Below are 15,342 nucleotides of genomic sequence, written 5' to 3' on the forward strand. Positions count from 1 at the left end.
ACTTCGGCTCAGGTCATGATCTTGCGGTTCGTGGGTTCGAGCCCCGCGTCAGGTTCTGTGCTGACAGCTCAGAGCCTGGAACCTGCTTCAGATTCTGTGTCTCCCTCTCTCTCTTCCTCTTCCTCACTCACACTCTGTCTCTCTCTCAAAAATAAACATTAAAAAAAGTGTTTTCTAATTTTAAAAAGTCTTTCCCTTTAAAAAAAAAAGAAGAGAATTACAGAGAAATACTTACAGGACTCCCTTTTTCTCCTTTTTCGCCATCTTTGCCTGGTTTTCCCTGTACAATAGAGAGTTAGAAGTTTAGTATTGCATTAAAATAATAATAAATGCGCTCTAACACCGAGGCTCTGAACCCCTAGTGAGCTGGGCATACCCCACTAACGAGTGACACGGTCTACGGAAAATAACTATGAGCAAGTGACAGCCCAAGGGGACTCGCCACAATTTTTAGAAAACGGAGCCTGATGAGCCCCAAATCTCTCAGGACTTCCTTTACATTTGGCCGCGAGCTGACAGCAGGGAGGTTTCCTGAATGGCAAGGGCCTGGTGGCTGACAGGCAGGGGATTCATTTTAATGGAGGTCTGCACGCATCACTCTGAGGGCTCAGGCCGCTGCGAGCTGGGGTTGGGGGTGGGGAGGGTCTCTCGTTGCCAAGGTTCAGGGGCAGGAAGCATCCGAGCATCTCATCTCTTGGCTGCGCCGTCTGGACTCCCGGCGGAGCGCCCAGTGGGCTCAGGACTCAGCCAGAAAGGACACCCAGCGCTCCGAGGAAGCGGACGGGGGACTTTCCGCGAGAAGCTGGCAGGCGGCTGGCTGTTCTGCGAGCCCCCCACCCCAGCTCTCTGAGGTGTGGGGGCCTCAGCCTTCCCGGGAGGACTTTCAGCCGGAGGCGGCCTCCTCCTTCCTGCTACAAGGGCTTCAGGGAAGCCCGTCAGAGGACGGGATAAACCTGGGGTTCTAGGAAAGGAAGGAACACGACTTTTCAGGAAGGAACAAAAAAACGGCGGAGGCACTTACTCGGGGCCCTGGCTTTCCGGGCTCCCCTTTCTCTCCAACCCCTGGCATTCCCTTGAAAGAACAAAAAGATCCATTAGGATATGTGAGTAAGACGTTAAGTAAATATGATCCTGAAGGTAAAGAAGCTTATAACTTAAGTCCAACACTTGTGAACGTTCACACAAAATAAGAACAAGAATGCAGCCCTTACCTGGAATCCAGGTTCGCCTTTTTGACCCTAAAAGAATTTTTTCAGGAAAAGAGCAAGAGAGAGAGCCATCAGTATTAATGGTTTAGCGATCTTTATACGCTACGCCGGACACGGAAAAGGAAGGCAATGCCGTTTCCTGGTGCAGTAACACAGAGCTTCCCTTCCGTCTCCAGGATTCCTGTCCTCACGCCCAGAAGCGTGTGGGTTTGGGAAGCCCTGCTCATTAGCTGGCTCCGTGGCCCCTGTGGCCTTCTGTCCTCAGCCTGCGTCCCTGCTGCAGACCCAGCCTGGCCCCAACCCGGTGCATCTAAGAAGCCCCTCACCCGTTTCCCCAGCCCAGCTGCAGGTGTCTCTGCTCTCCCCATGCTCGTAGTTTATGGGACGGACAATCTATAAACCCGTTTTCTCTATATGCCTTCATTTCTTCCCAAATTCAGAAGCCAACATTCACCTAAGAAAATCCGTCTCCTACCTTCTCTCCTTTAGTGGCAAAGTCTCCTTTTTCTTGAACTTGAGCTTGTCCTGGGACGCCCGGGGGCCCACTGACCCCTTGGTCACCCTGTCGATGCAAAAGGGAACACCTAGTTTTCAAAAATGTGATTATACTCTGTTCTAATCGATCCCTGTCTCAGCATACAATTCAGCCTCAGGAGGAAGACGGTACGTGACGGACACGAAGCCGGGGACCCTCGCCTCTCAGGGGTCGGGAAAGCCACCACCTCAGGTAACAGCAATGGAACCCGAACATCTATGAGACATCTCTGCACGCGTGTGGACGTGCGGACCACGAGTGTACTTCTGCGGCACACGCATACAGAGCGGGACACGAATGCTGTCCTACCGCGCTTTCATGGCGTGGAGGGAGGCTCACAGACGGCTAACACAGCCCGGGGGGAGGTGCCTCTCCAGGCACACCAAGTGGAGGGGGACCATCTGGAATGTTCCTCCTCAGGAACTGTGACTGCAGGACGCAACTAGATGCACAGAGCATCCCAGCGATTGCACGATGAGTGAGAGCCAAAAACCTCAACGGCGTAATTTGTAGGGTCACCATCCCGTGAGGTTTATGGAAAGACTGGACCAGATCTGGGGTGGAACACGGAGGCCACAGGTCAGCCCGGACCTGCCCAGGCCCGCGGTGTACCTGGGGCTCGCCGGCGGTCGTGGCTCTACAGCGACTTGGGCTCCGATGGAGAAGAACGTGGGCCCCGTGGCAGGTGCTGCCACCGGCCCGGGAGCCCCCATGTGGCCAGGGCCCGTTTCACTGGTCTGATGCAGGGAAACGGGTGGAGAGATCACTGGAGGGTCAGGGGGCCACCGCTGGCCTCCCTTCTCGCCTGCTCCAGCTTCTGCCTCCCCGCCTCCCCCAGTCTGGATGACGGCTCCGTGTTCGCACAGTTTAGTACACTGTGCTCCTAACGGCCAGCCCTAAGTGTGCCCTTTTATAATGAAGTCTGGGTCTGGCTTTTTCACTGCCCGAGAACATTTGGATTGAACTCAGCGCACAGAGAACCAGAGTCAGTGGCCTCACTGTGTTCCCTGCTGCTCAGACCACAGGTGGAAAACTCCGGTGAATTCCAGCCATGCAAGTTGAGGAAAACACTAGCAAAGTCAAGGACATGCAAAGTCGGGGAACCACGGTCATGGGGGCCCCAGAGGAGGTCCAGGGGCTGAAATTCTATCGTCCCTAGAACTGTGGTTTTAACGTGACAACACTCCACGAGGTGCCTGGGGGTCTCAGTCGGTTGAACATCTGACTCTTGATTTCGGCTCAGGTCATGGTCTCACGGTTGTGAGTGTGAGCCCCACATCGGGCTCTGCCTGACAGCGGCGGCTTGGGATTCTCTCGTACCCTCTCCTCCTCCCCTCCCTCTCTTCCCCTCCCGTTGTCTCTCAAAATAAATATAAATGTGACAACACTCCAGAGCCATGTGTACTCACCTTGTCGCCCTTTGGCCCTTGGAAACTTAAGCCCATTTGCCCCTGTTGATTAGAAATGAGGATCCGTTATTAGAGGTTCTACTTTGCTCACCATCTTCTAGTAAGAATCACACAAAATGTAACAATAAGGTAGAGTCAAGGCAAGAGCTGCTTCCAACAACCATCATAACATTTTCAACAAAGTCGTGTCGTGTTGTATTCAGGGCCTATTTAAACAGTTTTTAAAAGTATTATTGAAAAAGAATTCTATAAAACCTTTTTTTTTTAATTTAAGGTTTTAAAAATCTGACTATAGAAACCTAAAGGACACATCAGTGATTCCAAAGTAAGGGATGAATGGAAGGAAAGACAGATGGATGGATAGATAGATAGATGGATAGATAGATAGTATATAGATGATAGATAAATAGATAATATACAGGTGATAGATAGATAGATAGATAGATAGATAGATAGATAGATAGACAGATGAACAGACAGGCAGACAGATGGATGAATGAATGGATGGATGGATAGGTGGATGGATGGGTGGATAGATAGGCAGACGGATGGACAGATGAACGGATGGATGGATGAACAGACGGATAGATGGATGGATGGATATATGGACACATGGACAGGTGGGTAGACAGATGTTAAGTCAAGATGAAGAAATTGTAACTTTCTAGAACTATTTACAGAGACTTCAAACAGCGAGTTATGGTGATTTCGTGGTAGTCTTATACAAATGCTGAAGAAAGTGAAACGGACAAAAGCTTTTACCTTTTCACCTGGAGGGCCAGGAGGGCCTGGAGGACCCTGTAAAAAAGAGTGTTTTAATTAAATATCATTTGCAACCCTGGTAAGCTTTAAGTGCTTCTTAGTAACAAAGTTATGTTAAGATTCCCATGATTAATGTGGTATTTGTTAAATATTTACATTTTATTCCTGTGCTTTGGATCTATAATTAGTCCAGGATGGACACACCTCAAAATCTGAGGCAACTTCCCTGTGACACCCACTGACCCAAGAATGTGCCAGGCTAACAGGCAATGAACGAAATTATCAGCCAAACTCTCTGAGAGCCTGGGGTTTCCAGGTTGGAAACGGCATGGTGTCTCCACTTGGGGTATAACTGCTTATCTTAAAAAGTTGAGTGGTTTCTCCAAGCGCATAGACTGTAGTGAAGTAAAAACCTTCCTCTGTTTGCAACAAAATTTCAGGGTGATTTTTAATCATTAAAAAAAAAAAAAACCTAGTCATTCTCCTTCACAAAAATGAGTCCATTTCTTGGCAAGACTATAAAAGAGATTACATTTGCAGGAATGGACATTAGAATTGCTAGACTTGGAAGCAAGGAAGGAACAAAGGGAGAGAGGGAGGGAAGGAGGGCGGAAGAAGGAAGGAAGGGAGAAAGAGAGGAGGGAGGCAGGGAGGCAGGGAGGGAGGCAGGGAGGCAAGGAGGCTGGGAGGCCGGGAGGGAGGCAGGGAGGCAGGGAGGGAGGCAGGGAGGCCGGGAGGGAGGCAGGGGGGCAGGGAGGCCGGGAGGGAGGGAGGCAGGGAGGGAGGCCGGGAGGGAGGGAGGCAGGGAGGGAGGCAGGGAGGGAGGGAGGCAGGGAGGCAGGGAGGGAGGGAGGCAGGGAGGGAGGGAGGCAGGGAGGCAGGGAGGCTGGGAGCCTGAAAACCTCAAGGACCGCAAGCAGGCTAGTGAGGATGACACACTCTGGTGCTTTATCCTTGGCTAGTAAACCTGACACAAGACAAGTAGGTACGCGTCGTCAACATTAAGTGTCTCGGGCTCCCAAACCCTGTGTGTGTGTGTCGGGGGGGTGGGGGGATGGGCTTCCTACGGGGAACTCGGCTGCGCAGGAGGCCGGCAGAGCCCCTGGGGGTCTATCTCCAGTGCTCGCCCTTGATCACAAACACAGCACGGTCCCCGCCGCTGCCTGGACTGCGTCCACAGCCCCCCGCAGAGCCGGGCCCTCTGGGATGACCGTTTCCACACGTCTGTGTGAGGGCACGGGCTGCCCTGTCCAGCTCTGAACTTGGCCTCCTCCGGCCACAGTATCACCGGCAGCCCCCACCACTCTGCTGGTGAGCGCGCTGCGTGGGACGGCCTGGCCCGCGCCGCTGTGGCCCTCCTTTTCCCCAGGGCTCTGGGACACCTGGACCCCAAGGCCAACCGCATGTCTTCCCAAGAAGCTCTCTCTCCCAATCCAGATCAAGAGAGATCATGACATGGGAAAGGTTTCACGGAATCGGGTTTATTTTCATGCCTCAATGTAGTTGTTCATTGAGTGGCTCCAAGACACCCCCCCAAACTTACTGGTGGTCCGGTAAATCCGGGGGGGCCAACGGGACCTTGCAGCCCTGGCAGACCTGGCGAGCCCTGTAATTTATCGACAAAGGAAGAATTAGATGGGAGCCAGGAAGAGATGTGCATGTGCTTCTGGTGATTTAGCCAATGCTTACCGGTGCACCTGGGAGTCCGGGGAATCCTCGTTCACCTTTCAACAGGGTCCCAGGCACGTGGCCAATTATTTCCCCGGGGTCTCCCTAGGGGATGCAGGAAAAAAAGAAAAGAAAGTCGAAAAACACAGATATTTGTACAAAGAAATTGAGAACCTATTGCATAAGAGGCATGTGTTCCTGGCTTTGAATCAGCCCAAGTCTCGGATTTAGGGTCTGTCTACTCTTGAAATAGGTGCACCGGCCACGGCCATGGCCACCACGGTCACCGCCACAGCCTTGCTGACCAGCGTTAAGCACCACACACTGGACCACGCTGGGACTGACGTGGAGGTGTCACGCCAGGGGCCACCCCACGTGCGTGTGGCCGTGCCCCGCACGCAGCTGGCGTGCAGGTCAGGGCTGAGGCTCTGTCTGTTCTCAAGGCCCATCTTTCACACATAAACACCCAGGATGAGATTCTGCATTAAACAGGGGGCAATTTTGTGTGCCTGCTTGGCCAGGCCAGAGCACCCAGATGTTCGGTTAAGCCCCCGTCTGATGTCGCTGGAAAGGTATTTTTAAGATAAGATAACCATGTACATCAGAGGCCTCTGAGTAAAGTAGATTATTCTTCATAACGTGGGTGGGCCTCGTCCAATCAGCTGAAGGCCTCAAGAGGGGAAAAAACAAAAAACAAAAACCCTGACCTCCCCCAAGAAGAGGAAGCTGTGTCCAGACAGCTTTGAACTGGGCCCCTGGCCCTTCCCTGGGCCCCCAGCCCGCTATCTACCCCTGCGGACTCTGGACTTTCCAGGCCCCCTCAGTCATGCAGCTCCTTAGAATAAATCTAACAGGATGCACATCTGTGTCCGGATGTGTGCAAACACGCACTCCCACACGCACACCCTCCTGGTGCTGCATGGGGGTGGGGGGGGCACACTTTGAGTCAGCTCGGTGCAACCACAGTGCCTGGTGACATCCCCACCCCCGCCTGAGGAGGACCCAGGGGCCAGGTTCTCGTTGCCCCTCCTCACCCCCCTGCCCAGTCCCAGAGAAGGATGCTGGAGGGGCCGGGACAGAGCTGAGCGCCTGCGCGGATCCACCGCACACCTGCTCATGGGGCGAGTGTGGAGGGAGCACTTGCTACCCACCGGGCTGGTCACGGGGACCCGTCACTCTGGACGCCACGGTGGGAGGGGCTGAGGGCTTCCCCTGCTCACCACGCTCACAGGGTCCGGGGCCCACCCTGACACAGGGGGACAATCAAGCTGACGGAGGCCGTCGTACGGCTCTGAATGACGGGGGCGGGCAGGACACCACGGGTGTCACTAACGTAACCGGGCTTCGCCTGCGGGAGTCACAGAACTTACAAGACGGTGACTCCAGATTACAGGCAACGGGACAAGATGGTTGTATTTAAGTGAAACCACAGAGATGGAAGGTGGGAACAGTCTGAGTGTTTCTGCCCACGGCTCTGGAAGAGGAGCTGTCTACGCAGACAGCTCAGCCGGAGAGGCCTTCCCGCACACTGCACCGCGCTCCCTGCTTCTGCTCATGTCTAAAGTTTACATCCCAAAGCTTAAGCTTGTGCCTATGACTCAGACACCCTTTGAAGAGAGCAGAGTTTAGACAAATGCATTACCAGCCACCCTTTGGCCAAGGGGGTGTGTGTACGGCACCTGCTCTAAACAGGCACCTGCAAAGCACCCAGCCCCCGTCAGCACGTACCTTCATTCCTGGTAACCCTGGCGGTCCCTAAAGAAGAACAGGCTGGCATTAGTTCCGTTCATCTCAAAACATCGTTAGAGTTAGGATAGAAGCAGCAAAAAAAAAAAAAAAAAAAAAGGAAGTGGAATGAGAAGAGAAGGCTTATTTTTTTCAGAATTTTTTTAATCTTTACTTCCATTTGAGAGGAGGGGCAGAGAGAGATGGAGACAGAATCTGAAGCAGGTTCCAGGCCCTGAGCCATCAGCACAGAGCCCGATGCGGGGCTCGAACTCACTTGCCGTGAGACCCAAAGTCGGACGCTTAACCAACTGAGCCACCCAGGCGCCCCAAGGAGAGGGGAATTATAACCGAAGAAAAGATGCTATACTCACGGGATTTCCAGCGAATCCAGGCAAACCCGGAGGCCCCAGAGGCCCTGGCTCGCCCTGAGGGGACAGCAGCAAGTCACTCGGGTGTGTGGCCAGGCACACCGGACAACCTCCCAGCCACCCACACCGGGCACTCTGTCCCCCGCCTCAGAGATACCTCACTTGCTGGTAAAATCGTCTCCTGACAATCACTGTTAGCCGCCGCCCGGCCCAGCGCTACTTAAGACCAGGAAAATCACACGTGACAGGGACAAGGATTCATCACATTTCCTGATGCGCTTCAGCCACGGATTACAGGTGGGGAATGCAGAGTGTATAGCAACGGCAGGATACGAGTCCACAAGAAAGGAAGGCGCGATTATGCCTTTCGTGAATATTTAATATGGGGAAACTGTGTTTCCTCATCAGTTAAAGGACACGTGAAGGCAAACAGCTTTCCAACTGCGGCAATGAAAACCGGCTCACGGACACGTCAAGTCGAGTCGGGTAACCCGAGCACGGGGGGAGGGTCTGTGTCCCAAACGTACCTTTGTTCCATTGCATCCGGGGATACCTGGAGGACCGGGGGGCCCGTCTTGGCCCGGAATACCCTGCAATTAATAGAGCGGAGAAGGGGTCAGAGCAGAGGATCTCCCACTCGCGGGCTCACGCACATCAAAAGTCTCGTTAGGGAAGCAAGTGCATTTTAGGTACGTACAGGAAGTCCTGGGTTTCCCGGGTAGCCGGATGCTCCTGGGGGTCCCTGTAAGGATGGAAATGAGAGTGCACTGAGTCGGGGACCCTTGTCTCCTCCCACGACCACCATCTAGCTGAGGGCACTGCACCCTCGTCGCTGGGGCTTGAAGCCTCCGCACTAAGCACACACTGCGTGCTGGGGACAGGGAGCCAAGGGCCCGGCCCTCGGACGCAGCGCTTCTACACGAAAAGCTGACTCTCATTACGGTAAAACCTCGGCTTGCGAGTAATTTCTTTGCGAGGGTTCCGTAAGATGAGCAAACATCTCTAATACATTTTAACTCGATAAGCGAGCGATGCCTTGCAATACGAGTGAGTCATCACACCGAGCGTCATGTGATCCCAACTGAGCCAATGGTTCTTGAAATCCACTTTCATACTCGAGTGCTTCGGATGACAAGCATGTTTCTGGAACGAATTACACTCACAATCCGAGGTTTTATGGTACTTCTAAGACCTGGGCTGCACAGCCACAAAATAACTCTGTCCTCATTCCATACTTGGTAATTTCTAGGTAAAACAGATACTTTATGATGTATATAAGTAAACATGTTAAATACATAGTATACATGTAAATGCATACAAATTACATTAAAATCTCAAACTGCTGGGAAGAAGCATTTGTGAGAGAACTCAGATCTCTGGGGGGGGGGACAGCCCAGCCATTCCTGGTGGGTGTCTGGATCTTCTCCATCACAGCAAGCCTGGGGCCATTTCCTCTACCCCCCCCCCTCCCCAAGGTGCAGGGACTGTGTATCAGATCAGAACGAAACGTTTACAATGTCTTTCTCTTCCTCTGCTTTCAGAACGGGGGACATTCGGCAGGAACGGAAGTAGCAAATCAAGAGTGAAATATGAAGACGGAAGAGCAAGGGGAGCTCTAAGAACACTAGCACTTTTCACTTCCATGACTTGTGGACACGTCATCGCCCCCCCCCCCAAGCACAATCCGAGCCCGAGACCCCTCGGGGAGAACAGACGGGAGGAGCCGCCGCGAGGGCAGGGGTGAGGATGGGGGCTCCCGTCAGCCGCCCAGCCCTGCGAGGGCAGAGCTCCGGGCAGACGGACGGGCAAGGATCGGGGACGGAGGGGCGCCCTGGGCACCGCTGGGGGGGGGCCCTCACCGGGGGCTCTGCCGGGTCGCGCGCCCCGCGGCACCACAGGCTGAGGCCACGGATACTCACCCTGGTCCCCTTCGTCCCAGGCAGTCCGGGTTCCCCCGTGTCGCCCTGCAAGCAAACAAGTGTCACGGCGACGGGCGCGTCACCTAGGCCCCGTCCTTCTCCCGCAGCGCCACAGCCAAGCTTACCTTCTGTCCCGGGGGCCCCTGCGGCCCCTCTGGCCCCTGCATCCCAGGGAAGCCGATGACGCCCTGCAGGCCGGGGAGGCCTCTTTCACCCTGCGGGAGACAAGGAGCAGGTCAGACGGGGCGCGTCGGCAGAGACGGAGGGAGGGACTGGCGCTCGCCGCTTCCACGACCGCCAGCGCCGCGCGGGCCCACGTGGGCACCTGAGGGTCCACGCGCCAAACTGACTCCTTCTCCACCGCTCACATACGACTCCGGGGCGGGGCTTTCCACGGTCCCTGCTCTGAATGCTCAATAACTTAGCGGATAAGTAAAATAATGACTAGTTGGGTTTTTTCGCGAATTGATTATGCTCTCATTCAATATCGGGATCTTATTAGTAGGCAGAGCGCTGAGAACCTGTAAGCAGAGCCTCAGACCAGCTTTTCCCTCAGATTCCCGGGAGGCTGCAGCCAGAGCTCACCGTGTGAGCTTCCGCACCCGCGTGAGACCGCTGTGCCGTCAGCAATCAGAGGAGGGCTCTCAAAAGTGTCCTGAGTTTGTTTGCAAAGACAGAAAGGTTAACTATAGTCTCTGCCTGCTTGGAGCAAAAAGAAGTGAGAAACATTGTTTTTAAAATACTATCATTCAGGGGGGCACCTGGGTGGCTCAGCTGGTTAAGCTTCCCACGACTTCCGCTCAGGTCAGGATCTCACAGATCACGGTTCCCGCCCCACGTCGGGCTCTGTACTGATAGCTTGGAGCCTGGAGGCTGTTTCAAATTCTGTGTCTCCCTCCCTCTCTGAACCTCCCATACTCACACTTTGTCCCTCTCTTAAAAATAATAAATAAACATTAAAAAATAATTTAAAAAATACTATCATTCAGGGTATGCACAGATAGCTATAATACACTCAAAAAGAAAAGAAAGGTCCAATGCCTAGGGTCCTGAGCCCAAAGCTGACGCTTGAAGGACGAACACAAAAGAAGTACTGAAGAGAAGAGAGGCGTCAGCGAGGCCAGATGGCGGCCAGCAGACCGCGATCTCAGCCGCATGAGCACAAGAAACTAAGAAAAATTACAGCCAGCACGAGAGCACTCAGGAATGTCAACGTCTGACCCCAGAAACCGGACTTCTCCCAGACACCAGCGAGCCCGTGACCCGATTACACGATATTTTTGGAAGATCACCGTGGCTAGACAGCCACGTAAATCACCCATAATCGCGACCTAAAATCATGAAAACCTCTGTGCTTTGCAGCATGTGGACTTTACCGCAATCTTCCAGTACAACGGGGGCAGATGAAACAGGCATCGGGGGCTGACTTGAAAAAGCAGACGGTCCTATGGCTTACTTAGTGCCCAGGACTTTCTCAGTCAAATCGGCTCAAAGCAAGAGTAAACAGAGGAGCTATCCAGTATATAACATAAGCATTCCCTCCCAGAAAAGCAGGCCCCCCAGAGTCGCTGCGAAGTGTTGCACCGTTGTACCGACGGAGGGACAGGGCGAGGGCTCCGGAAGACACCCTTCTTTCCAAACCCCTCGGTCGGTCCTGGCACTTGCTGCCAAATTCACCACCTGCTACATTTTTAGAAATGCAGGATGTGGTTCTGAGCTTAGGACTTCGACCTCTGCCCTTCCACGCACTGCAGGACTTAACCGAAAGCATAAGCCAGGAGTCCAGAAACGGCGTGTGAGTAAATGTGCGGAAGGTGATTGCAAACTCGAGACGATATATGATAAAATGGTAAATGGATTCAAGAAAACTAAGCCGGGCAGTTTGGTACAGCCCTCGGGCCAGCAGCATCCAGACACTCCAGCCAAGGGGCAGATGCTAACGTCCCCGGAGCCCTCGGCACAAGATTCGACACGGAGGCCTGGCTCCTTTTCCCGAGGCCTGGACAGCTGGGAACGGAAAGTGCTCTCAGACCAAGACTTGTTCACATGGAACGCTATGCAAATATATTCCTTCTTACACCGAAACAACAGCTGTGGGCTCCAACCGCAGAGAACGCTGGCCGTACAGATACTCCGTCATCACGTCCACGTCCTCGCTAATACTCCGATGTGGGAAAACTCTACCCGAAACAGAATAGAATTGAACTGCCAAGAGCCCGCTAAGAAAAATAAATGAACGCCGAGTTCATTAACTTTACCCAAATAACCTAACATGACATCGGAAGGAAGTGTGAGAGGCACTTGGATGTAAGAGCCTTCCAATGCATTTGGTGGCATATTTTTAGTACTTAATTAGTCTTTGGCTCTATCACTATGAGACCCAGTGCAGAGATGACTTTATAATTCTCATTTTAAGCATGGAATGCATGGAGGCCGAGAGCCAGATTCGCTGAGTTCTGCAAGTTTCTCACTGAGTCAGCGCGACAGCCGAAAATAGAAATGAGGTCAGCCTGCACCACAGTGCCTGGCTTTTCTAGGTCACTAGACTGAGCTGGTTCCCAGCAAACTGCTGAACAATTTACCAATGTGAAGTTCGCCCCTTTTATGTCCATTTCACAGATAGGGACGTCGAGATTCTGACGCATAACTGACTGGTCGCATGTCACCGGGTGACCCCTGCATGCCGCTGGGAACAGAACGCAGAAATCAGACTCCCTGTGCTTGCACCACAAGAGCACATTCTTTCCCAAATGTCCCCGGAACACTTAAGCAATCCGCAGATCCCAAGAGTTTTGAGATTAACTAGCTATGAAGGAAGTGACCCCTCCGTTGACATGGTTCTTGTTATCTCCCACGTAGTTTTTTTTTTTAACTTTCCCACTCTTTCTGTTCAGACAAGAGTGCACATGAATAATCTAATATCCCGTGCCCCGTCCAAGGCTATTATGGGCACCAGAGCAGAGCCAGCAGACAGGATGGACGTTCACACAGCTATACAGTTAGCTGGCACGCAGTGTGCACGGGATACAGGCCAAATTACTCCCCTGAGCTTTCAGCAAATCCCCACTGTCGTTGGAGGAAGAGTTGGCTGATCTAGACAGCGCAGCTGCAGATGTAAGACCTCGAACGTGGCCACCCAGACGCTGGGGTTCAAGGCAGGGTGCACTGTCAGGGTCCCTGAGAAACAGGACCCTGAGTCACCTGCTTCCCACGATGTGTTAAAGGCAAGGTCCAAGGGGCGCCTGGGGGCTCGGTCAGTTAAGCATGCAGCTTCAGCTCAGGTCATGATCTCTCGATTCATGAATTCAAGCCCCACCTTGGGCTCTGTGCTGACAGCTGGGAGCCTGGATCCTGCTTTGGATTCTGTGTCTCTCTCTCTCTCTGCCCCTCCCCTGCTCACACTGTCTCTCTCCCTCGCTCTCTCTCTCAAAAATGAATAAACATTAAAAAAAAGTTTTTTAAATAAGGCAAGGCCCAAAAGGCTATGGCGGCTGCTAACCCGTGCCAGGTGGAAATGGAAGCCCTCACCCATGTTCGTCACAGAAATGACCATTTCCAATGGAGGGAAGACCAGAGAAGTTGGTAAAATATTACACAAAAGTGTGGATGCAATTGCATTTCATTCTTTTATTCTCCAATGTCCGTGAAATGTATTATACTCATTTAAAAAAGTTTATGTATCAACAGCAGACGTGATTACCACTGTCTCCTCGAATGATGGAATTCAGAATTTGAAGAGGAAGACCAAAATGCCATCATTATAAGGATGAAAGAATACAGCCATGGAGAATAATCTTGGCATCAAAATTAGCCATTCTAAATTAGGCATGAAATAGAGTTTCATGCATGGAGTAACTTACATATTTTGCATAATATATGTATTATCTAAAGCAAGGACATACTTTAAAAAATCCATAAAAGAGAAGGATAAAAGATTCTGTTATAATATCAATTATTTCCCTTCCTCTTAACATGCTTATGGAAACAAGCCCATGATGGAACTCAAACGCTAGGACATTACACCCCTTCCTAAGTCAGAAATACAAACACAAACAAAACTCCCTGGATGGCTGAAATTCAAAGAGCGTGAAGCTTCTAACTTCGAAGGATAATACAATTAGGAACCGCAAACACTGAAGTTAACAAAACATAAACCTAAAGTAAGCAGTCGTCGGGTCCGACCATCAGAGGCCATAGTAAGTCTGTCTCAACAGTCAGCCCAGGATCACATTCTTTTACTTAAATTGTGTATTAAGTGTTCACATCTAAAACGATATGACCACGGAAGTTTACAATGGATAGAAGCACAAGAAAAGTGTGCCTGGAGCACGGGGCTGCCCGGCCCCTGACAGGCTGACTAGCAGGTAACGTCATCCACACGCCTGGGTTCAGCCATCACAAGGCAGAAGAGACCCCACGAGCGATGGCAATTGGACAGATTTTGTGGCCGGGTTTCCACCTCTCAGAAGTAAATACTTTAAGGGCAGCGACATCGTTTTATTCATTCACAGTGTTTGGCAACATCTTTGAATTCGGTAAAACCGGTGAGCGGATGGATGAACCAGGTAGTAACGTTCACATGCTCTAAACAAAGCAGGGCTGTGTGTGTGCGTCCTAGAAACTCAACATATAGCACAGGGTGGCGACTGGGCCAGGGGGGGCCCTTCCTGGGTCTGAAGCCCTGTGGGCACCCTGGGAGCCTGGCTGACACAGGCGCCCACGGCCGAAGGAGCAACCGAGAAAGCCAGCCGCGGTCATGACAGGACCCCGGATCAGCTGTTTCTTTCTGTCACCGGGCGCCTGGAGATTTCGATTTCCAAGCAAAGCTGCAAATGAGTGAAGGAATGCAAGTCTTTACTTCTGGAGCCAGAGCTCACCAAGAATTCAGTGATGGGGAAACGATTTCGAATGATGGGACACAGTCAGCCAATGGGGGACATTGGGGACTCAGCCAAACATTCCACAAGAGCAGTTCCTGAGCCCAGCAGGCGTGTGGGGACCGCTTCCTGAATGCCGACAGTGGGAAAGTGGTGGCAAGTGTCACCGGGTCCTGGAAAGACTCTGGCCAGGCCCCACGGGGAGCCCCACCCACACCACGGAGCCTGACATCATGGTGGCTGGACCGCCCAGGCGCCCAGGTGGCAGGGGAAACACACAGCTGGCTGGCGCCCTGAACACGCCTTCCCAAGAGGACGTGAAGGGTGGTTCTTTGCACCAGGGGACACGTGCCTGGATTCCCAAAGGAACATGCGTGAATTCATTTAAAGTATACTATGTTCCTGGATGCATTAAATATAATATGAAAATTCCTTCACGTAACCGCTCCATCGTTACTATTGTTTCTCACATTTAATATTTTAGCATCGAAGCAGGAAAGAGGAAAAACAATCATGCTCAAAAAGCACGGCTACTGATCTTTATCTTCTTTCCCAAACTCTCATTTTCTCTCTCAAGCCCTGGTGATGTTTAGCTCAGAAGTCAATATTCGGAATCTTTACACTGTGGCTCTCCGGCAAATATGTGTTAAGGGCTTTAGCAACTCTACATACAGGGATGGTAAAGATGAGCATTAAGAGATTGTTCCTAGAAATGAGAACATTCTCTCTTTTACAAATTCAGGGGAAGAGAAGAATCAGGAAAGGTGTTGGGAAAAATATCTCCCAACCCATGACCTTGGAGTTCATGACCTCATGTGCTGTCAGATCCGCCCTCTTCCTGGGCGTGTTCTGGACCCATCCTGCCTCT

At 52.1% G+C, this 15,342-nt stretch overlaps 1 protein-coding gene across 1 annotated transcript in view; it reads right to left on the minus strand.

Moving 5' to 3' along the window:
* The window catches only part of COL4A1 (collagen type IV alpha 1 chain), a 145,629-nt gene that overhangs the window by 47,103 nt on the left and 83,184 nt on the right, over positions 1 to 15,342 (minus strand). Inside the window, exons 3-16 of the mRNA XM_039226667.1 lie at positions 9,723 to 9,812; positions 9,598 to 9,642; positions 8,376 to 8,420; positions 8,206 to 8,268; positions 7,682 to 7,735; positions 7,311 to 7,337; positions 5,604 to 5,687; positions 5,458 to 5,520; positions 3,915 to 3,950; positions 3,153 to 3,194; positions 1,684 to 1,770; positions 1,212 to 1,238; positions 1,022 to 1,072; positions 236 to 280 (exon numbers count right to left, since the gene is read on the minus strand). Coding sequence (XP_039082598.1) covers positions 236 to 280; positions 1,022 to 1,072; positions 1,212 to 1,238; positions 1,684 to 1,770; positions 3,153 to 3,194; positions 3,915 to 3,950; positions 5,458 to 5,520; positions 5,604 to 5,687; positions 7,311 to 7,337; positions 7,682 to 7,735; positions 8,206 to 8,268; positions 8,376 to 8,420; positions 9,598 to 9,642; positions 9,723 to 9,812 — 759 coding nt within the window. The remainder of the gene's footprint in view (positions 1 to 235; positions 281 to 1,021; positions 1,073 to 1,211; positions 1,239 to 1,683; positions 1,771 to 3,152; positions 3,195 to 3,914; positions 3,951 to 5,457; positions 5,521 to 5,603; positions 5,688 to 7,310; positions 7,338 to 7,681; positions 7,736 to 8,205; positions 8,269 to 8,375; positions 8,421 to 9,597; positions 9,643 to 9,722; positions 9,813 to 15,342) is intronic.

Source organism: Hyaena hyaena, unplaced genomic scaffold (genome assembly GCF_003009895.1).
Source record: "Hyaena hyaena isolate Hyena2069 unplaced genomic scaffold, ASM300989v1 scaffold_22, whole genome shotgun sequence".
In the NCBI taxonomy this organism is placed as follows: Eukaryota; Metazoa; Chordata; class Mammalia; order Carnivora; family Hyaenidae; genus Hyaena; species Hyaena hyaena.